Source organism: Juglans microcarpa x Juglans regia, chromosome 7D, assembly GCF_004785595.1.
Source record: "Juglans microcarpa x Juglans regia isolate MS1-56 chromosome 7D, Jm3101_v1.0, whole genome shotgun sequence".
Lineage (NCBI taxonomy): Eukaryota > Viridiplantae > Streptophyta > Magnoliopsida > Fagales > Juglandaceae > Juglans > Juglans microcarpa x Juglans regia.
The window spans coordinates 21013517-21036638 of NC_054606.1; the positions used below are offsets into that span (position 1 = coordinate 21013517).

The following is a 23122-nucleotide window of genomic DNA, read 5'->3' on the forward strand; positions in this document are numbered from 1 at the left end:
TCTGGCATATGAAAATCTCACGATGCTCTGAACCCTTCATTTTGTGACATTGTCGAGTCTTGCATATTCCTACAAAAAAACAAATTCATCAAGTTAAAAGCAAATGCACTTCTTACATGCCAAGGAAAAAAAATGCCAAGTTAAAAAAAAATACCTATGTAATGAGCATTTGTTTCTTACATGCCCTTCTTGTTTACAAACGCTGCATCGTCGTATCTTTATTGGTACATTTTCCTTTGGATTCTTTTGTCGTATGATTTGGGCCTCTTCCTTTAAAAACAATATGTGGTGAATCTTGCAATGAGAAATTAGAGACTATTTGACTCTGATCGTACATCCCTTCGTGTTACAATCATCATCATTCATCAGTTGAAGTTCTTGTTGAATATTCTATATTCTTCTAGAAGCATACTCATATTTCTTAATAGATAGTGACCCCATCTCTGCAACCAAGTAAAAATGTCTCATTCAACGATGATTCATAACTCATGTAGTTGGGACTGTCTCCAATGGCCCTTTATCGACCCATATCTCATGCACCACGCAACTTTTTGCATTGATCATCCACCTCTCCAAAACATATGATTGTAGTACAATGTCCAAAATACTTTTTTTTTTTTTTTTTTTGCCAAAACATGTAGGCTGTGCTGGCATAAAAAATCAATAAATTCAAACTTACAACATGTACAGGAAACAATGTTATTCTCCCTAGCAAATGTTACTTCATATGCCGGCTTTTCTTTCCCTGCAATACCCACCCAGTAAATTTTTCGACCATCTTCCTCACGTGTTTTGTATGCCTTGAACTATTAGCTATTAAATAACTCATCTTGGAAGATCAAAAAGGATTTTCTTGTGTAGATCTTGGCCGCTTCCTCTTCAATACTGTAAGAAGTTCTCATAATTGGCTTCGATGTTTTTGTCTTCACATATTTCTCGTTCTCACTGAGATAACAGGCATTCAAAACTTTATCATATTGATAGACGAATTCACTTACAATCATACTTGACCGAACATAGTCTTTAAAAAACTTGTTTATACTCTCACTTCGTTGAGTTATAGACAGTCCAGTGCAAAATGTGTTTCTCAAGTAAGCCAGCACCCACTTTGATCTCCTGGTATAAATATTCAACAACCAACTATTTTCTTTCAACTTGTACTTCAGTAACATATCAGTCCACTCCAACTCAAACTCCTCAATAGTGAGTGTCTCATGAATACAATGGTTACATTCATGTTAAAATTTTAGATATTTATTATAAACATGAGCTAGATGTTTAGGAACTTTTTGTAAAAGATGTCATGAGCACAATTTGTGAGTTGTATTGGGCAATATCTCGACAATGGCCTTAGCCATTGACTTGTCATCATTAATTATTATTGTAAAGGGAGCATGACCAAGCATCGCTTCTTTCCATGTTTTCAATAACCAAGTGTAAGACTCGGTTGTCTCATTTATCAATAAAGTACATCCAAACATCATAGATTGATGATGATGGTTAACTCCAGTGAATGGAACAAAGGGCATCTTGTAGCGATTTGTCAATTACATAACGTCAAACGTAATAACGTCCCCAAAATATTGATATGCGGCTCTTGATCTAGCATCTGCCCAAAAGCAGTTCCTCATCAACCCATCTTCATCAACTTGGATTGAATATACAAAACTTGGATTGTTAGGTTCACTTTTCAAAAAGTATTCATATAATTTTTGTGTGTCTTCCTTCCCAAGAAGTTGTCTCATTCGATTGTCCAAATAATTCTGAATGTTCTTAGCAATACAATCAACATTATAATCACCACCTGACTCCTTACTCAACACAGACATTATTTTTCGTATTGGTATCCCCAACTCATTTAGTGTGTCAATCATATTTTTTTTTGTGCTGGTGTCACTTGTATATGCCCACGAAGCAAAATTATACTCCTAAGTATTAATAGCTCATAATTATGCTGGAGTACAAACTTGGACACAACTCATTTGTCTCAATCCTTCTTTATTGTTATCATTGCCTTACACCCACACTTTGTTTCCGCAACCTTGGGTCTTGCTCTCTCTTTAAGTTTAGAATTATAATGACAAGATCCTTCTCTCAAACATATACTCTGCACCAATTAATGATATGTCTATGTTTGACAACCAAGTATGATTTGTTCGAATGCTAAAACCAGTTCGTCTGGATAAGGCTTTATAACAACTATGTGCATCCTCTAAATCGCCAAACTCTAGCCTCACATACGACTCCACATATGAAAATGATATTGTATGGCCTTCCTTCGGCATATTCTTATATTGTTCAACCTCATCATCCTCTTCAATTATCTCAACTTCATCGATGCTAGAATTACAACTATCTAAAATCTCAAAATGATCTCTTGATGTACTCATCATTCACTCAACCTGATATGATTTACAAGGCAATGATAGCTCAATAGACAATCAAATTAAGTGTAGTATATATAGCTCAGTACAAAACTCTAGAATATAATTTAAAGATTTCAATACAAAACTCGTAAGAAAATCACACGAAATTCCAATATATTTATATGTTGCTGCTGTATGTAGTACACCACACAAGTTTTAAAAAAAAAAAGTACAGAAAGACCAAGATATTGATGGAGACATTAGACCAAGTATAGAGAAAAGAGACAAATATTATAAGGCAAATATTAGCTAATAGAGAATGACAAGGAAATGTCACAAGACCTTAAAAATATAATCGTGAGATATGTAAAATAAAAAATAAAATTAAAAAAAAAAAAGAGAAAGAGAAATGCCTACAGGTTGCACCTTTCAATTGATTAAATTTATGAACCCTAAAATGATTTGTGAATTTTGTGAGACAAAACAAAAATGAGGGACTAAACAAACAAAAAGTTTTACCTTTCAGAAAATTTCACCAAGCATGAGAGCCCCACAAATATTGGAAACCAAACAGAGAGCCCCACAAATATTTGAAAACCAGATCGTATTGTAGAAAGAGAGAGAAATAGACGGATAGATGAGGGGAGAGATAGGGGAGCAGGTCACGTGGGTGGGGGAGAATCCAAATAAACTGTTTTTATCACTTGTGTGAAGGTGTAAATAGAAATTTATGGAGACACCTATGTGGCAGCCTTCGATTGGTTGGTGTAAAAATTCACTTCCCACCCGACCGGGTCCAAGTGCTATCAGGACAACATTTTAACTCAAAACATTTCATTAATATTTACAGACTATTTTACTCTTATTCTCATAGTTCTAAAGATATTTCAGTGTCCAAACGAGCCCTAAGCACCAAGAGGATGGGCATATACCTAACCATATGCCAGTAAAAGCTAAAAATTAGCTAATCTTAGATGAAAACCATCTGCATTATTTGTGTAGGCATAGCTTAAACATTTTGGTTATGAGTTATAGTGATTCAGGATGTTTGTCTTTACACATCAACTTAACTATCCCATTTTCTCTTTTATTTTTTCTCTCTTAAAACCAACACCCGCGAAGAGGGCTAGGCTTTCTCCTTCAACGCCCATTTCCATCTTTTACACAAGTTTTTTTTTTTAATTATTATTATTGGAATTTGTCAAACGGCATTTACAATCTCGTGGTAACATATTAAAGATGTACTTACCTCTTATATCAAAGACTTTGTATTATTTTTGCAACATATACGCATAACTTGTAATGATTAAATCCACCACTTCTCTCTCTCTCTCTCAAAGAGAGAACATTTCTGTGGGGTTTAGAAATCTTGCCATCCCTTTGTTACTACATATAGAGGATAAATTAGTAGAATTACAAGTCAGATCGATAACAAGGGTTTTAATTAAGGCTAGAATGTTGTAACCAAGGCTTTAGCCCCATTGGAATTAAAAAGTAATAAATAATGAATAATTTTTAGGTAAAAAAGTAATAAAAACCTAAGTTATTCCACATTTCACAATTTAATAATAAAATGATATTCATTCCCCTTTTAATTATCCTTTCATCTTTTTTCTATTCGATATGCGGATAGATGAGAAATATAACAAATAATTATCCAATAATTTGATACAATTTCCAAGAATGATGGCTTCAAAAGATAAAATACTATTCCATCATTATGTACGAATTGAGACCCAATATTCTTCATATGTTAATAAACAGAGTTTCTTTCCATTTAGAATTTCATGTTGAAATTAACAATGGTTACTCTAATTAGTGTTGAGAAAACGAAAAAAAAAAAAAAAATCAATTTTCCTCTAGAGTTCCTAAAGCACTATGTTTTGGATTCTTAAATTTGTAATCCTTAATATCAAATTACATAATTTAAATTTGACCAACTAAATATTTACCGTATTTAATCTATTTGAATGTTTACCACAGTTTTATCAATTTAGTATTTATTATAATTCAATTGATCAGCTAAAGACTATTCAAACGCTCAAAAGTTAATTTGGCAGACCTAATTAAACAAAGCAAATCTGATAAATATCCATGTAAAACCATTCATCGCATGGATTACAATTGATGAACAAAGCTTGAAGAAGCTACCGCAATGCTCAACCCATATGCTTTTTCTTGGTAGTAATGAAACAAGCTAAAATTTATTGAATGGAAACAGGAACGAAAACGTCAATTTGTAGAGGATAAGATGAAATCACGAAATCCCTATTCTATTGACTATTTATGAGCACATTAATCGTTACAGTAAACTACAAAAATGGTAATTCTATCAATTTAATATTGCATTCTACCCCCCCCCCCCCCCCCCCCCCCCCCCCCCCCCCCCCCCCCCCCCCAGGAGCACGTTAAAGCTGCATTGCACCAAGCAATTTCGAGTCTTCGACTCGAAACATATACGAGATCGGTTCTGTATTCCCCAAACGTATTCCTCCAATTTATCCTGCAAGAAATGAAGTGTTAGCTTAAATAAATAGCCTCGACTCAATTTCCTTCAATCCCCTGTGCCACATGAGAAGCATCTCAGTTTCTCCGGTCATAAACATGTTGACCTCAAGTGCTCCTAAAGCCAGAGAGATTTCTCATCAATATACATCATGTGAGGAAACGGCTGCCATTTCTGCAGTGGTCTAAGTAAAAAGCATTTTCAATTCCTCAATACGTGCAGTTCGAACTTCTTGATCAGTCAAAGCACCAGAAATCATCCGCTGCTTCCGTGCTTGCACTGCTTCCATTCTTTCCTCAACAGTTCCCTGCCATCCAAGAGCAATTATAGGAGTTCAGAAATACATCATCCAAATTAGGAGCAGGGAAAAATCACATAATTGGTAATAAAACAAAGTGATTGCAATTTATCCTTCCCTAAAGCACAGGGAAGGGGTCAATTGCACCTCCAAATCCATTGAAAAATTTCTTAATAATTTTACATATCCACTGAAAAATGTTATCAACTGCAATTCTCCACCGCCCAGTGTCATTGCAAGTTTTTTTTAAGAGAGCAACCTTCACAATGAACCGTTTGATCATCACTTTTTTAGTTTGTCCAATGCGATGAATGCGCATGACGGCTTGCTCCTCTACAGCTGGGTTCCACCATGGATCCTACAGGAATGTTGAGTAGGTCATAAACTTCAAATTTACCAAAGCAAAAATCACTTACCCAAAACACTATTGAACATGTAGAAATGGGAAATAAAAAAGGGAAAACTAATGCTAATTCAACGTATATTGGCACAAATGTACACATGCAAGTGACCCTATTTTCACAAGCACCTTCAATTTTTTTTCAGAATAAAAAGGCTGATCCTCCTAAGTAAAGATCAGTCTCAATTCCCATGAAGTCTTACATTAAGGTACAGAATCCACCTGTAACCTTATCTAAAATTTAGCAGGAACTTGCTGACAAAACCCAAAGCTGCAAGTTACTGCTTATAACATAAGATGCAACAATGCATATGCTTTCTGCTATTTCATGCAACATACCGCCTCAGAATCTAAAAGCAGAAGTTTGTCTTTTTAGCATACCAAGACAAAAGCATTTGAAGCTGCCGTTAGATTTATTCCAACTCCACCAGCTTTCAGTGACATCAGCAACACCTAAGCACCAAGAACCAAGCACCAATAATTAACCCATGCCATTAGTTTTTTTTTTTTTTTTTAGGAAAATGATAGGGATCCCGCTAGGGGATTCCGATAGATGGTCCCTATCCCTTTTTTTTTTTTTTTTTTTTTACTTAGTGATTAAGAAAATGTTGTTTAATAATATTGTGAATTTTTTTCTTTTTTTAAAAATATTTAAAATTGTTAAAAAAATGAAGTAAAAAAAAAAAACAAAAAATGTTTAAAACTTTTTTTTTTCACATAATTTTTTTAACACTTTTAAATATTTAAAAAAAATCACAATATTATTAAACATTTTCTTAATCACTAAGTAAAAAAAAAAAAACTAAAAAAATAAAGTAGCAGGACATGTAGCGGGATCCCCCAGCGGGATCCCTAGCATTGTCCCTTTTTTTTTATAAGAAAGAAATTTATTAAAAGAACGTAATTAGGCATAACCCAAATACACAGGAAGTGTACGAGAGAGAGACACCTAATTACAAGCTAACCCTGAAAAACAGTACAAAAGTCATTAAGACTATTCCCATCCAAAACAATAACTGAAGCCCAAAGTAGCAAAATATGAAAAAAGAAAGCTCTAATCCCTTCCACCGATCATTCTCTATTCTCAAAACAGCACTCATTCCTCTCATTCCAAATACACCACATAAGATAAAGAGGTACCATCTTCCAAACGGTTGCTATTTGACAATTTCCTTGAATCCCTCTCCAACACGCCAAGAGGTTCACCAGCCTCTTGGGCATCACCCAAGCAATTCGCGCCTTAGCAAAGACCTCGTCCCACAAAGCCTTCGACACATCACAATGAAGAAGAAGACGATCCGCCGATTCACCACATCTTTTTCACATAAAGTGCCAATCCATTGCAACGATACCACGCTTCCTCAGCTTATCAATGGTAAAAAATTTCCTGTGAGAAGGCAACCACCTGAAGAAAGCCACCTTAAGAGGCACCTTGCATCTCCAAATATTTTTCCAAGGAAAAAAATCAGTAGAAAAATGTGACGCCAAGACCTTGTATAAAGATCTAACTGAGAATTTCTTATTACCAAACTGATTCCAAAGTAATTTTTCCTCCCATCCAGAGTTTATGTTTAAAGCATAAACTAAGCTGTAAAAATCAGTAATGTCCCCCCACTTCCCAATCGTGGACATCTCTAATAAAGCTTACTGTCCACCGAATAAATCCAGCAGTATTATCCATGTAATCAGCCACGGAAGCACCTTTATTCGAAGCTATTAAAAAGTTAAAACAGATATTTATGAAACTCAATAATACTTCTAAGTTCTCAATCCAACTATTAAAAAAAATAATCACCCATCTTCGTCATGAAAATGGGAATATGGATTTGATTTTTAGTCCTCGAAGAAAGTGGATTAAAAAAAGTTAAGAAAATAGTTTTCACATATGAGAATTAGAGTGAAAATTATGGAAATATACTGAAAATACAAAAATACAAAATTTCGATCGGCACACTGAAAACCGGCCGATACACTGAAAACCGGCTAGTATTGACCAAAACGCACCGAAATGACCGGTAATTGACCCAGTACGAAACACCTATCTCCCCCGTGCCGATTATAGATCCGACATGGTAAACACTGGTCGTATCAGCCGATATGGCACGATATTCAAAACCTTGAGATTTCGTCCACGTTCTGTAACACCCAATCAGAATGAGTACCTGCCCAAGAGCATGCTAGAGGCATGGAACAAATGGGACTAGGCTCATCCTCCCCATCTTCTAATCCATTAAGAGAAGCCTCCACCCCAGACTCCTTGCATACCAACTGTAAATCAAGCTCTTCAACAAACCCCTCATCCAAAATGCCGAAATCATCATCCTTAGCAATGCACAAAACCCTAGAAAATTCTTCCTCAACATTCAACTAAGGAGACACCCACACAAATCTGTCAAATACGGCTTCACCAAAAACTAAGGAGGGCAACTGGGATGAATAGGAATGCAAGAAACGCTAGTACTGCCTTGAGGACCAGGAGAAACCTCATTTCCCATGGCCACAAAGGTATCCACAACCCCTCCACCATATTCGAGACGGAGATCGACGCTAACTCAAGAACTGGAAGGTCACCGGTGACCTATTTTGTGGCAGCGGCAAGATGCCCTGAATGACCGCCTGTGGTATCTGAAAGATATTCATGCTCGGGCCCGAGGAAGAAGACCTAGTAGGGTGTTTGACCTGCCACGTTTTGGAAACGGGCCTCGAGGTCAATCCTCCAGCCTTTGTGATCAAGCCCAACCCATTGCCCCGTCCATTCGCAACTTAAGCCCATTGTCGATAAATGAGTGTGGATTCAAATGAAGTGGGCCATTCATCCCACTACTTAGGCCCATAACTAAATTCAACTCCATGCCTATTTTGGTCATTAAACTTGTAATCTTCTCCATAACACCCAATAGCTCTACTTTGGCAGCCCACAACACCCCTTCAACTTCTCCCACCATCGAGATAACCACAAAATGTGAACCACCCACCCCATATTCCTCCTTGTGATGCCACTTGTCAACATGTCATGAAGACTACCAACCATTTAGAACATCACTACCAATAACCTTCCCCTTCCTCTGACTATCACCCTCCCCACTATGTGAACTATTTCCAACCGGAATACATGCCAGTTTCTTCAAGACCCATACATATGAACCACCCTTTGAGAGGGGAGCCCTCCCCGAAGGCAACGAGCCATCAGACCCCTCCCTATACCAAACCTGAGCTTGAAAGGCGGCCTGATCATTTTGAGCTCTGTTTTCATCTACCGGAACAGACTTTAGAGCCTGCCACTATGCAAGCATTGAACACGAAGTCTTCCTAGCCTCTACCCTTCAAACCTTCAAGAATAATCCGAGAACCCCTCTCATTCCCATTCCCATATTCATCCAAAAGTAGGAAACGGCCCCTCGAATTAGCATGACACTAGATAATAAAGACACCATGGCCATCTCGCAACTTTCTTACAAAACCATCACGCCACGGGTGAGCCAACCAATCCTCCATCACCTTAACCACCCATGACATTGTCTACACACTAAGAGAAACAAAAAACTTGACCACCCTTTTGCTCCTCTCAGTAATGCGAATGAAACTACCACCCTCGTTAGAAAAAACAAGTCTTCGATTCCACCTTCACATACCATTAGTTAGACTATAAACTCCACCAGCTGAACAAAAGAAAGAAAATAAGGAATTGACCATTCACAAACCAGAATGTTGCTATCTTCTGAAAATTGCTTTAACACTTTCTCCCGCTGCTGTTGATTTAAAGTTCCATCCAGACGGGCAAAGGGAATATTACTCCTGTAAAGAGACGAAAACCATTTAAATATTGACTTGATGTATGACAATTTACCATGAACTGAAACTGATAGAAATGTGAACTACATTATGTATTGTAATGTCGCTCGAATTTTGAGGAGAAAGAACAACAAGGCCAAGACATGCATCCAGGACATAATAAAAGAAAGAATAAAGGAACAGATACAAAGCATGCCAAGACAGTTTAGCTTTCCAAATTTCAATTAAGGCACAGCTAGATGTTTCCTTTAGTGCTAAAACCAATCCTTTTCAGGGAGAAAAATTTAAGAACAAAAAAAGGAAAGAAATCAGTCCTGTCAAGGCCTGCGAGGCTGCAAGTACTGCACATTATTTTGGTATGGTGAAGAGTGCGCTCAGTTTTATATTAAAGATTTACTATATACTAACAGGAGAAACAGCATGATGCTCAACTGTTCTTGCACAACCAAATGGGTTCCTTCAACTACTCTATGCAGCAAGGATTTTTACCGAGAAAGAGGAATCTGCAGGAGATCAAGAAAGGCAGTCCACTGGCTGAATACAATACTCTTAGAGCCTGAAAAGCGAAGATTCTCAAGTTCATGCAAGAGAACGACAATTTTGGATGACTCCACCCAATTTTTCTCAACATCAATCTGGAAGCGACTGTCAGTTGGGGCCGTAATAAGTTCTTGCCTACTAATGGTTTTCCTGTAAAGGAAATATTTATTTATTGGGTAAATTTCAAAAATAAAGGGGCTACAAATTGAAGTAAAACCAGATCCTTATAAGGAGAGAGAGAGAGAGAGAGAGAGAGAGAGAGGAGAATCCAAAACTAGATGTGTTGTCACAACAACTTGTAGGTACCTACAAACAGGACATAAGCCAGACGCAGCATTTTGCCAACTTGCCAATAGGCATTCCCGGCATAAGCGGTGTGCACAAGGTGTCAATACTGCATCTTCAAATGCTTCAAGACATATTGGACACTCTCCTTGTTCCCCTTTACGTAACTCTTCCACAACCTCTTGAACATAAGCACGTGAAGGCACATCTTTAGCTTCCCCTTCCTTAGCACTAAGGCTGCCTTTGAGGAATCGTCTAGCAAGCTTATTCAAATCAGAATACTCTTGTGTGTCACCTCGACTGAACAAATCAAAGCAACCCATAAGAAATCATAGTTATTGGAAAATTCTTTAAAGAAATATAAAACATACAAACAATTATAATCTTGTCAAATCAGAATATTTGGAGCATTTCAAGAGGAACTAATAATTTAGAGACATATATATATATATAGTATATATTTTTTTATAAGTACATATCTATAATATATAATTACCAGAAAGTACAAATAATTCTACAAATATCTATCTCAACTCCTGTATTTTGGCCAGCACACCAAAACCATTGCTATTGTAAATAAAAAGTTTCCCCTTAAGAAATGATTCTCACCTTCCAGCCAATGAACTAATATTTTGTACACGCATTATTTAATGACAAAACTATGATAAGGAAGCGCTTTCAATTTTAAGGGAGAGACACCCATTTTCACCTACATTGGTCGATATTTACAAAAAATGAAAATAAAAAATCAAATACAATAGTTTAATTTTGCATTGATAAATATATACTCAAATTTTGTCCACATGCACAGTATTATCAGCAATTCAAACACAAGTAAAAAAATATGTGAAATTAGTTTAAACCAAACTTAAAAGATGCCTATCGATATTGTTTATAGTTTCATTTGAACAGTTCTAATCTACAACTGATCTCGCCTATGTATAAAGAATGCGTGAGGCCTCATTGATGATGTTAAAATAGTTCCCCAACACAAGATCCATACAAACATACAACATACATACATATATAAATGTGTGGGTGGACGATACATGTGTACACACAAAATCAGACACGAGTTTTTTTACAAAATAATGATGGGATAATAAGATCAGGTTATTTGTTCAGCCAAAATGTAGAGATAATGGGGAGCACCTTTTAAATTTAAACAAATCATAAAAGTGGTGGAAACTTGTGAACAAAAAAAATCAGTTAAAAACTGCAGACTATTCTCTTTCAATCAACATCCCAGAGTTTTGTTGTAACAACTTTTGAGGGATCATATCTTGTATGCATACTTCTGTACATCTTGACCTGTTATTAGATCAATATCCCCATGCAACTAGAAAAGAGGGTTAAAATTCCTTGTTAGACCATCTAATCCCTTAAAATGAAAATTTATGAAAACCCATCAATATTTGGCTTGAAGACATTTCTCTGCCTTACCAGAAAACCATGGCAGGGCCAGTAATGTAATAACATTAAAAACTATTCAAATAAGATACAGCATAGTACGGGAAGGAATGTTATATACCTCATCACAAGAAATGGATGATCGCAACATTGGCGAAGACGTAAAAGTAACTCCAATATGGAAGCATAATTATGAAGAACCCGTCCTTGCTCGACAAATTGATCAAACTTCACCTGAAGGGATTTCACATCAACATGTTATTTTTAGTTTTGTTTTCCCATCTACTTATCAAAAAAAAAAAAAAAAAAGTTTTGTTTTCCCATAAGCATGCAGTTTCTAGTCTGAGTGGCCAATCACACAGGAATGTTGGAGGTAGAATCATAGCTAAGCCACTGCTCCAGAGAGTCCACTTAAGTGGGACCAGCACTAGGTAATGATAGTCAAACACAAGATTCGGAGATTTTGCACTTACAATAGTTTAATTTTGCATTAACTAGAGCGGTACAAGATCGGGAGATTAATGAAGTTTCAACTTTTTTGAGCTTTTTATACTCTCTGAGGTTTGATGGGCTTTTTATACTCTTGAGGTTTGATGGTAATGCTGTGGATAGGATGTTGTGGACGTCGAAGAGGTGTAAAAAATTCACCGTTCATTCGTATTATAAGCTATTGTCTTTTCAGGATAGTCCTTTTCCATGGAAGCATATTTGGAAGTCAAATGTGCCTTCCAAGGTGGCTTTCTTCATTTGGACAGCATCCCTTGGGAAAATCTTGACACTGGACAACTTAAGGAAGTGAGGTATTATTGTTATGGAGTGGTGCTGCTTGTGCAAAAAGAAAGGGGAAACAGTGGATCATCTTTTTTGCATTGTGAGATGGCAAGGGCTTTGTGGAATGGCATTTTTTGCAGAATTGGCTTGGCTTGGATGATGCCGTTGAGACTTGAAAGTGGTAGACCTCCTTGCTTGTTGGAATGGGATTCATGGTTGTTCTCAAGTGGGAGAGGCTTGGAAGATGACCCCCTTGTGTCTCATGTGGTGTATTTGGATGGAAAGAAATAAGCGGTGCTTTAATGACAGAGCATTCTTTAGAACAAATATGGAATTTTTTTGTACATTCCTTGCTGTTTTGGTCTTCAGCTTTAGGGAATAGCGGTTCTTCTGTTCATGATTTTCTTATGTCATTTCCATTTTCTAGAACGTATTTAGGTGTTTTCTTTTGTATACTTCATGTGTACATAGGCTTCGCCTATACATTTGTTTTCAATAAAATCTCTTATTACTTATAAAAATTAAAAGAGAGAGAGAGAGAGAGAGAGAGAGAGAGAGAGAGAGAGATACCTTAGATCTTTTAAACAGGGCCTCATAGAAGTCTTTTTCGGTTTCGTTGAGTTCACAATATACGACCTGAATATCAGCTGGCGGAAGAACGAGAATAGGCCTGCAAACATACAATGAGTTTAAGGGCAAAACACAAAATGTGAATATAGAATGATATTACTCACCGGCCTTCTCGATCAGTACTAAATTTTGTCCTCCTTAACATGATTGGCTTTAAAATGGACTGGACCAACTTCAACCCTCTCTCATCACCCTCCTCAAATGGCTTCTGAATAAGTTTGTTCCACCTGGAATATCAAGATAAACCAACCTCACAATAGTCTTGATATATCAACTAATTTGGAGGAGAAAACTAAGAAATTAAATAAAAAAATGCACTTGAACATATCATGCACGCGTGCACACACCAACAGTCATGCTATATCAACAAATAGGAAGTTAGAAAGGATATCCGCTTAAACATATAAAACGCACACATAAGCACACAGACACAGACATACACCCATACGCTATTATTAGACTCCAGGAACATATTGCCCGATATGACTAAATTAATATTGTAAGCCATAAGCTGAAAGGTTCAATATTTAAGCAGAACACAACAAATCTCCTTTCAGTTTTGCCAAAAAAAATTTTTTAAGGCTTTGATTATCATGTTCATCTCATAATCATGAAAAAGAATCCCTTCTTGCCCAAACTACAGAAGTGCACCTTCTCCAAATTCTAGAAAGCTTATCGATAGACTTGATACTTTAAAAAAAGGGTAATTGTTCATCATAGCCAAAATTGCCTTTACATATAATAATTAAATAAAAAAATCCTGGGTTTAACAAAATCACTTTTTTTATCGGTATTAACAAAATCACTTAAAACTGAATATTGACCCCCAAGGCACTGTCGCCTATATGTGAACCAAAAAAAAAAAATCATCAGCAGTGAGGTTTCAAACGGAAATTACACAAAATTAAGAAACATCCATAACCAACTTTGGGAATCTAAGACTACAATACTTCATTACGCACTAAAAATGGAGGCAAAACTTACCACGCCCAAGTTCCCCATGGTTCCACCTTCAAAAACCTAAGAAGACTGTAAATGTCCTCCAGGTTGTTCTGTGATGGAAAAGTTACATATATCAAGAAACATAAATGAAACAACCACCGTACACAAATAACCAAAACTTACAAACTCCAAGATAAAAGTATCCAGCCTACAAGGTCTAGCTTCAAAGACATGGAACTTAATGATATACACAAAACGTAGGATAGACTCGACAAACAGGCTGTATTTGCAGGTGAAAGTAATCAAGTCACATGCTCAAGCTTAAATTCAAAGCAAGCGAGAGTGCACATGGAACACCTCAACATAGGACACAAAACCACACAAATGTCACGATACTCGGTCTATATGCACGGGTATGTCAGAAGCATAAGTTATCATGTCCAGCCCCATCCCTCTAGATTACATGGTACATATTAGAAAAATCTCTTGCCAAGTGGTAAGTAAAAGAAAAGGCTCAACAAATATTTTATACATCCCTTGTGCCCGTATGCCTTCAGTAGGTAAATTGCACAGTGCACAGAGGATAAATGTTAAAAGCATGGCATCAGATGTGCTAAATTTAGCAGTTAGGCCTCAAACGCCCCATACAAAATGAGACAAACCCATTGACTTGTAAACTGAAAAATAGAAAATATAGATTAATCAAATAATAGAAGCTTACAAATATAATATGCCATCTATTGCATAATATAACCATCAGATTAAGGGACACGGCAAAATTTACATATTAGCAAACATGCGAAGGTTCATTTTTCCTTCAGATACAGTGGAGAAAGCAATAACAGTAATTTTTCATTTGGTTGCCAAAAAAAGGGTGCCGGGGGGCTTGAGAGAGAGAGAGAGAGGACACCCAACAAGTAGTAACATTCATTCACAACAAAGACGAAGATCCTTTTTGGTCTACAACAGTTTCCATAAAACATTTTACCTGGATAGGAGTGCCAGTGAGACACCAACGGCGATCAGCAACTAGAGCAGCAGCAGCCCTAGAAATTTGGCTTTTAGAGGATTTTATGGTATGTGCCTCATCAAGAACCACTCTAAACCATCGAACTGAGTAAAGACTGCAACTGTCTTCAGCATTCTAAAAACAAAATAGAGACACAGAAAAGATGCATTAGTTTATCTTGTACAAAGAAATCCCACAAGTACTCATAAATTTCAACCATATAACTAATAAAAAAATCAACCTTATAAAATGAGCCTGTCAATTACCTCCACCGAAAATTCTGAGGCTAACACTCCGTATGTGGTAATTACAACATCACTCTGAGTTAGAGTTCTTGCATCCTTCGGTCTACTTTGTCCGTAATGAACATATAGAGACAGAGACCCAGGTAGCGCATGAGTTTCAATCTCTGCCTGACAATACACCAAATTGTCTTGACTGACTCTCAACAGAAAAGAAAAGGGATATGCATATGGAACTACAAAATTTGGGAACTACAAATTTTCAAAAATTTGCTTGCCACAAGTATGCAGAACTACAAACAGTAAATAGGCATTGCAGCGCAGATACCTTCCACTGCCCTAGCAGCGTCATAGGACACACAATCAAATTTCCACCAGCTATAAGAGCATTCTTTTGCTTCATCAATTTATCAAAACCTGAAAATCTTGTTGCCTTCTTCAGGCGATCTGGCTGGTGGTCTAACCTGCTGACTTCACTACCTTCACTTGAAGGCTGACTCGTGGACTGACCATCTGATTTTCCACCTCTTTCTGAATGAGCAAGGAGCAGGGATATGGTCATAATGGTCTTCCCAAGCCCCATTGCATCTGCCAAAATCTTCACATGCACGTTAAAGTCAATAATCTGAGGAAAATATAAAAATTCTGGGTAGAAATTAAAATATAATAAGGTACAAGCCATCCAGGGACATACTCCTCCTCTGGCCATTTGAAGTGTGCTTGGAAATTCTGTTGTAGCATTGCCTGAAAATGCATTCAAATAAACAACTAGCTCCCTCCTAGTAATACAAACGGCTAGATTAACATGCAATCTTGGGATAAGTAGAAAGGATCAGATTATATAATAATCTAATATGTACTTGTCCGCAAGATGATAAGCCTCCCAACATGGATGAAGTGTTGTTGCCGCCTCATCCATATGTTGTCCCTTCTCCAGCTGAATCATCCAATGAAGGGCCTGCTTTTGGTAGGGTCGAAGTTCACACTGAAGAGTACAAGGGGGATCCATTTCCTATAACACAACACATTTTCAGTAATTTCACCTTCTATAGGCACAAGCTGGCTCCAACAAAATTCAAAATCCTCAAGTAGCAATACCTCTAACTCGGAGCTATTTCCAACACCAACAATGTTGTCAACTTCAACATCCGAAATTGACTCCTCATTTTCAACTTCATTTCCATTTTGAGAAGGATTCTTATAATTGTTAACATGTAACAGCGAGGCTTGAAGACCAGAAATATCCTGCTAACACAATATTACACTCTAAACTTCACCAGGAAGTTAATTAAAAATAATTGCTTGATCTATACAAACCTCAGGGTCTAAAGGACGCTTCCTTTTGTACAAGTCTCCAGGAGTGAAGTCTGCCTAATTACAACAAATCAATGACAAATAGATATTACGCCACAACTTCAGGAGAAAAGCTCAGAAAGATAAATGTCCAAACTCACGTTTACAACTTCAGCAGCACAGGCCGCTTCTATGATCAGACCAGAACAATAAATATGTAGAAGAACAGATAAACTAGTCAAATAACAAATGATTACCTGCTTAAATGGGGTCAATCCTAACAACCGGAACAAAGTTGGGAGAGGATGAATCACTGATCCCTCAGTAGCATCGCTGGCTGCCTTGAGTGAGGTCTGGTGATGCTTACGGAACATAGAGCTATTGATATATACACTGGAGGGATGATAATATGTTAATTCATCAACCACCGTATGCACTAACCTATAACACATTAAAAAGAAACACTCCAAAGGGGGATCAAATGCAATCAATACAACCCACATTACGGTGACCATTCTTGCCTTGTCATCGATCTTTTGGTAAACCAAGCCATGCGTCTTCGAAGGACATTTTTTATTTCAAAAGCACTTATGAACCACGATAAAGCTAATTATTGAAATATACCTTATTGACAAAATAATGGTGTCCATAATGCCCAAAACATCAGGAGCAAATTTACAACAGCCCTCAACCTTGACCTTCTTATCTCTCACAAGCGGCAAAAGACATCGTGCCCATTCGTTAGGTATTCGACCAATCTGCCACAACCCCAATCAATTCAATTACAGCAAATCAGATTCACGTTTACAAGACGTCAAACGATTTCTCTCCAATTACCATTTTGCACGTTACCTCTCCGGATTCTTTAGTAGAGAACCTCACAATCTCCGAACAAGCCGCAGCTTGCTGCCGTCCCTTAGAGAAACCCTTTCCAGGCGAAGGCGAACTAGAAGCACTCTTCAATGGAAACGTGAACCCCACAATGTCACCAGGCTTCAGTCTCCTCCCTTTACACGTGGACAGCCCCGAAACCTCACCGGAGCCCACGAACCACCACTCGCTCCCAACAGAGCTCTCTCGCCCACTCACGTCCCCAACAAAACCCTCGCCTTCCCTAGCGCAATCGGTAGTAATTGCTTCGTGCCCCAGAGAATGAAAACTCCGGTTCTCGCCGCCGTTTTGCTTCGGGTTCTTGCTGGCCCCCGAGACCGAATTAAGGCGAGAAGGTTGGGGGTTTTTGGAAACTGCTGGCAATCCTTTGGATTTGAAATTTGGCATGTCGAAGATTATGTTAATCGCGGCGGCGACGTCGTTGTTGGCCATGTGTAGGGCTCTGATTAAGTCCATGTCGGAATATTCCGAACCGAAGATCGATCGGACGGAGGATAACAGCTCGTCTGTGACCTTATTCCCCATCTGATGTTTGCTAAGAACGAAAAACCTAATTCGAACCCTAAACCTGATTTCACGCGTACGGTTTGGGATTGCGAAGTTTCGGAGGGATGGAGTGACGTTGGAGGGACGGTGGAGGAGTGGAGCTGCTGCTAAAATGCGCAGTAAGATAACAAGACTTCGAGAGGGGGGTATGGAAATGGCGGGGCTGGGTTGTGAAAAGTTGGAGACGAGGTGAGAGATGTGACGCGTTCTTTTTCCCGCCATCTCTTTACACGTCAATGCGAGAGTATAAAATGCGAGAGTATGAATTAGGCGTGCGTTTGGTTAGTTAAAGTGTTAATCTCATTATTATAATTTTTTTATATAAAATATAATAAATAATTAAATTTTTTTAATTTTAAAATAAAATATTATAATAATATTTTATTTAATTTTTAATTTTTATCTCAACTCAATATTCAAACGATACCTAAGTCAATTTGAGAGTCGATAAAGCATCTTTATCAAAATTTCAATTTTAAAATTTAGAGTTGGTTTGGATTTAGATATAAGATGAGATGATTTTATATGAAAGTTTAAAATTAAAAAAATATTGTTTAAATATTATTTTTTAATATTATTATCGTTTTAAGATTTAAAAAAATTAAATTAAGATTTAAAAAATTTAAATTATTTATTATATTTTGTGTGAAAATTTAAAAAAATTATAATGATGAGTTGAGATAAGATGAAATGAAACACTTTCTAAATCCAAATAGAATCTTATTTTATAAATCAAATTATATTATATAAAAATTTTAATATATGTGTATGATTTGAGAATAAGATTTTTCTAAAAATTATATCAATAAAAATATATTTAAATAAATTGAGTTCAATATCTTTCTCAATTTTAGGAAAGACCAAGTATTTCAATCAATTTACAGATCAAACTTGTTCCTTACATATTAGTTTCCTTAAATATAGGCTAAATTAAACCTTATATTGATTTTAAAATGCTTCAATTGTAATAATGATAGATTATTTTAGACTATAATATTGAGAGAAATGATATTTATAGTTATAAAATGTGCAATCATCATGCACTCTTTTTAAAATAAATAAATAAATATGAGATCTACATCAAAAAATTAATTTTTTAGTGGTGGAATTCATTTTTTTCAAAATGAGTGCACAACGCTTAAATAACCTGTAATTATATTTAGTATTACTCTAGTAGTAGTATATTATATACAACACCTTCATCTTGAGAATAATTATTAATTGTAATCATGACATAGATGAATTTAATTGCATCAATTGTTTGTGGCAATGATGTTAAGGGCTTCAAAACCCATGGCGGAGTCGAGGGGATCGGAAGAAAAGTCTTGCCTAGTCGAGAGAGATCAAAGAGAGAGAGACACTGATCCATAGTTCTTTTGTTGCTTGTGTGGGATGCATTTCAAAGAATAAGGTCTCATTTAGATTTAGAAAGTGTTTCATTTTATGTCATTTCATTATTACAACTTTTCTAAATTCATACAAAATATAATAAACAATTTAACATTTTCAAATCTCAAAACAATAATAATATTAAAAATAATATTTTAACAATATTTATTTAACTTTCATTTCTGAATCCAAACCAGGCCTAATTAACACTGACAACCCTTACTGTTTGTGTTGTAGTGTCTATTTGCATGCATGCATAGCACTTGCCATTGAAAGTATATTTTTGTAATAATATTGGTTACTGCATGCATGCAATGGCGGAATCAGTAATTTTTCTAAGAGAAGGCCAACTTTTCTACCGTGTGACATGTTTATGTAAAATAAAAATAGACAACTTGTAATCTTAATTTCACGAAAAATCATAAAACATAACTATATATAAAATTAGATCTTGATAATCTGCTACATACATGTAGAAATAAAATTATAAAACTTAATATCTGTTTCAGATTTCTAACAATAATATTTCATAGAATAATATATATCCACTATTACTTTTGTAATGCAATAGTTAGAATTTGTTTTCTTCATAAAAACTATCAAGTGATATTTTAGATCGTTGTATTTTATTCTAGTTTATAAGTTAGTTTATCAAGTTTTATGTAAAATTTATATATTTTCGCGTCACATTAACCATATAATGCTACGATCAATACCTTAAATACTTTTTTCCTTGCTCAATAAAGTCTAGAGGATAAAATCTATAAGCTATTTTTCATATATATTATCAACCTTAAATGATCTTTCTTGTACTTTCACTTTTGATCTCATATTAAGAAGCTTAATATTGTAAAATAAAAAAAACTATGAAATCCATATTAACAAATTTATTATTTCTCCCAAACATAATTTTAATTTAATTTTGGTGGAGCCACATCCTTGAGAATATATAATATATAGAAATTATAAAAAAAAAATTGAGGCTATAGGAAAAAAATTGGATATATATTGGAATTCTAGAAGATTTTAAAGAGCATATGAGAATTATAAATTTTTTTTGTGGGGGCCTTTTCTATATTCATATAATTATGAATAAAATTTAGGAAATATTTTAAATTTTCAAAAAGTCTTGAGAAGGCCTTGGCCCTCATACCCTTGACGCGGTTCTGCCACTTCCTGCATGCTAGCTATCAATGTACCAATGGATATTCCATCATTTTACCAAGAATATAATTTAATGGTCTAGTTTCTAGGCGTTCTGGTTGTTTTCTTATTATATCTCCCCCGCTTCCAATATAAACTACAATATTTCTAGAATAAAATTAATTTATCCAAACTTTCTGTATTTATCATTTCATTATGAAAAATCAATTAGTCACAATATTTGTCATTTACAACTTTCTGTATGCTATATGGTGGAACACATTCCATCCAAACAATTTCATTATTAAAGAACGAACCAAGTTTGGCTAAACCACCTGCAACCCCATTGCCTTCCCTATGTATAAACTACAATCTCCATCCTCAGCAAGTCCGAAACTTATTCTGCAAATCTCCCACCTACTGCCCATTCCATGACTCAATAAAGCATTCACAGCATCCACAACCCGTTTTGCATCTTCTTCAAAGCATACTTTATAGAACCTCAATTCCCTACAGAAATCCAAAGCCCTCCAAAGAGCATTACACTCAACCACAAAAAGGAGAATTTACATACCTTTTCTATGCACATAAAGATGCTAAAACATCCCCTCTGTGATCCCTTACCACGTCACAAATTCCCATTTTTTGAGCTTTTAAATCCATGGCAACATCAAAATTCACCTTCAAGCAGTTTTCTTCAAGCTTCTTTCATCTCTTCCTTTACTCTACTTGTTCTTCCCTACTCCCTGCAGACAACTCTTTATTAACTTCTTGAAAGTCACATAGATAAATAACAGCATTTTTAACAATTCTATCAGGATTGGAGAACTTATTTTCAAACACTAAAGAATTTCTTCTCCCCCATATGGAGTGCATAATGCCCACCACTTTTTTAATATCTTCTTTTTATAGCTCTCTAATCAACTTCAACAACAGATCTTCAAAATCTTCCATATTCGAATTCCATTTCTGTACCGGACTCCCCTTCATTACCCACACATTAGAAGAAGTTGGAAAATCCCAGAGAGCATGAGTAGTTGTTTCCTCCTTCTGAAGACAAATTGGACACTTTGAGTCCTCAAGCACCTTTCTTCTTCTCAAATTCAATCTTGTTGGTAGGATACTATTCAAAGCCTTCCATACTATATGCTTACACTCCCCAACACATTGAGAGACCATAACTTCTTCCATATTTCATTACCATCACCTAACATTGAAGCTTCCCATCCTTCTCTCTGCTTCTCTGGTTTTCAGCATGATAAGCACTCATCACTGAGTACTTTCCATCTTTAAACTATCCTCATATTTGCTTATCTGCTGCACCAGTTCGACTAATAGGTATAGTGCATATAATATCTGCTCTTCCTTGCTATTCTAGCATCAGATCTCGTAATCTTTATTGGGGACTGAATTGAATAAGAAGTAGGCACATACAACCATTTATATCCCAAGATTCTTATATCCTTGCCATTTCCCACTCTCCACTTCTCCCCATGCTTTACCACTTATTTCACTGACCACAAACTTTTCCAAATGTAGGATGACATGTTTCCCAGCTTTGCGTCAGTGTATTTGGTATTTTTTTAGATACTTCTCTTTATAGATTCTAACCACTGGAGTGGTGAATTCTCCATCTGCATTAGCCTCTACCTTTGATTAGCTAGCATAGCTCTATTAAAATTATCCACATCTCTAAACCTTAGGCCTCCCACTACTTTTGATTCACTCAGTTTATCCCAACTCCACCAATGAATACTCTTTTCTTTTTTCTTTCTTTTCTTTTTACCTTGTCTCCACCATACTCTGGTCATTATTGCCTCCAACTTCACACACAACTTCTTAGGCATCCTAAACATACTCATAAAGTATGTAGGAATGGCTTGTAGCACAACTTTTATTGTAATTTCCTTGACAGCTTTTGATAGAAAGAATCTTTTGCCACACTATTTCTTTGATACTCTAAAAAATATTATACTTAGTCTTTCCCACTAGTGCAGGTAACCCCAAGTACTTCTCATAGTTGTCACAACCTCACTAATAATCAAGTTCTTTACAAACCCTCTTGTGTTATTACTGAACATAATTGCAGTCTTTTGTTTGTTTGGTGTTTGGCCCGATGCCTTCTCATAAATGCTCAAGATTCCATCAATTCTTCTCCACTCCTCCACCCGAGATCTATAGAAAACAACACAATCGTATGCAAACATTAGGTGATTGATTTTTGTGCCACCTCTAGCCACTGAAACTTCTTTGATCATCCCTCCTAACTCAGCTTTATTTAGCAACTGGCTCAAGCCCTCAGCATAAATAAAAAAAGGGTAAAGGGACAAAGGATCCCCTTGCCAAAGCCCTCTAGATGGATTAAAAACTCTACCAGGTTAACCATTGACCACTACTAACTAACAGAACTTACATAGTCCATCATCAGCTTAGTCATCTTTTCACCAAAACCAATCCTCAACAGCATAGTCTTTAGAAAAACCCATTTCACCCTATCATAAGCCTTAACCATGTCAAGTTTGATAGTCATACTCCCTGTCCTACCCTTCTGTTTTGTCTTCATCGAATGCAGTAATTCATAGGCTATCATTATATTATCAAATATTAGCCTTCCAGGAAAAGGCACTTTGATTTAGAGATCAACTTATTCAACACATTACAGAGGCATT

The 23122-nt window shown here is 36.1% G+C and overlaps 1 protein-coding gene across 4 annotated transcripts; it reads right to left on the minus strand.

Moving 5' to 3' along the window:
* Positions 1 to 4767: 4767 nt before the first annotated feature.
* Positions 4768 to 18159, minus strand: LOC121239731 (DNA repair protein RAD5A). 4 transcript variants are annotated; one of them, XM_041137037.1, is made up of 20 exons: positions 17337 to 18159; positions 17109 to 17242; positions 16742 to 16877; positions 16509 to 16562; positions 16290 to 16436; positions 16052 to 16203; positions 15886 to 15970; positions 15520 to 15789; positions 15216 to 15362; positions 14929 to 15084; positions 13983 to 14050; positions 13103 to 13225; positions 12939 to 13038; positions 11719 to 11831; positions 10209 to 10487; positions 9852 to 10052; positions 9272 to 9365; positions 5952 to 6023; positions 5430 to 5528; positions 4768 to 5179 (listed from the first exon to the last, which is right to left on the minus strand). In XM_041137037.1, exons 1-20 carry the CDS (start codon positions 18141 to 18143, stop codon positions 5057 to 5059), a joined length of 3360 nt encoding a protein of 1119 aa, XP_040992971.1. In that variant the 5' UTR covers positions 18144 to 18159; the 3' UTR covers positions 4768 to 5056. The 4 variants fall into 4 exon arrangements, 2 of the variants coding, with proteins under 2 accessions (XP_040992971.1, XP_040992972.1); XR_005935350.1 differs by lacking the exons at positions 4768 to 5179; positions 5430 to 5528 and having other exon boundaries at positions 5977 to 6023; positions 9795 to 10052; XR_005935351.1 differs by lacking the exons at positions 4768 to 5179; positions 5430 to 5528; positions 5952 to 6023 and having other exon boundaries at positions 9771 to 10052.
* Positions 18160 to 23122: the final 4963 nt, after the last annotated feature.

Coding starts and splice junctions, on each gene's coding strand:
- LOC121239731 (XM_041137037.1), bottom strand. CDS start 18,143: ATGGCGGGAAAAAGAACGCGTCACATCTCTCACCTCGTCTCCAACTTT. Junction 15,085..15,215: donor CCTCAGAATTTTCGGTGGAG/GTAATTGACAGG, acceptor TTTTGTTTTTAG/AATGCTGAAGACAGTTGCAG. Junction 13,039..13,102: donor AGTACTGATCGAGAAGGCCG/GTGAGTAATATC, acceptor GTATGTTTGCAG/GCCTATTCTCGTTCTTCCGC.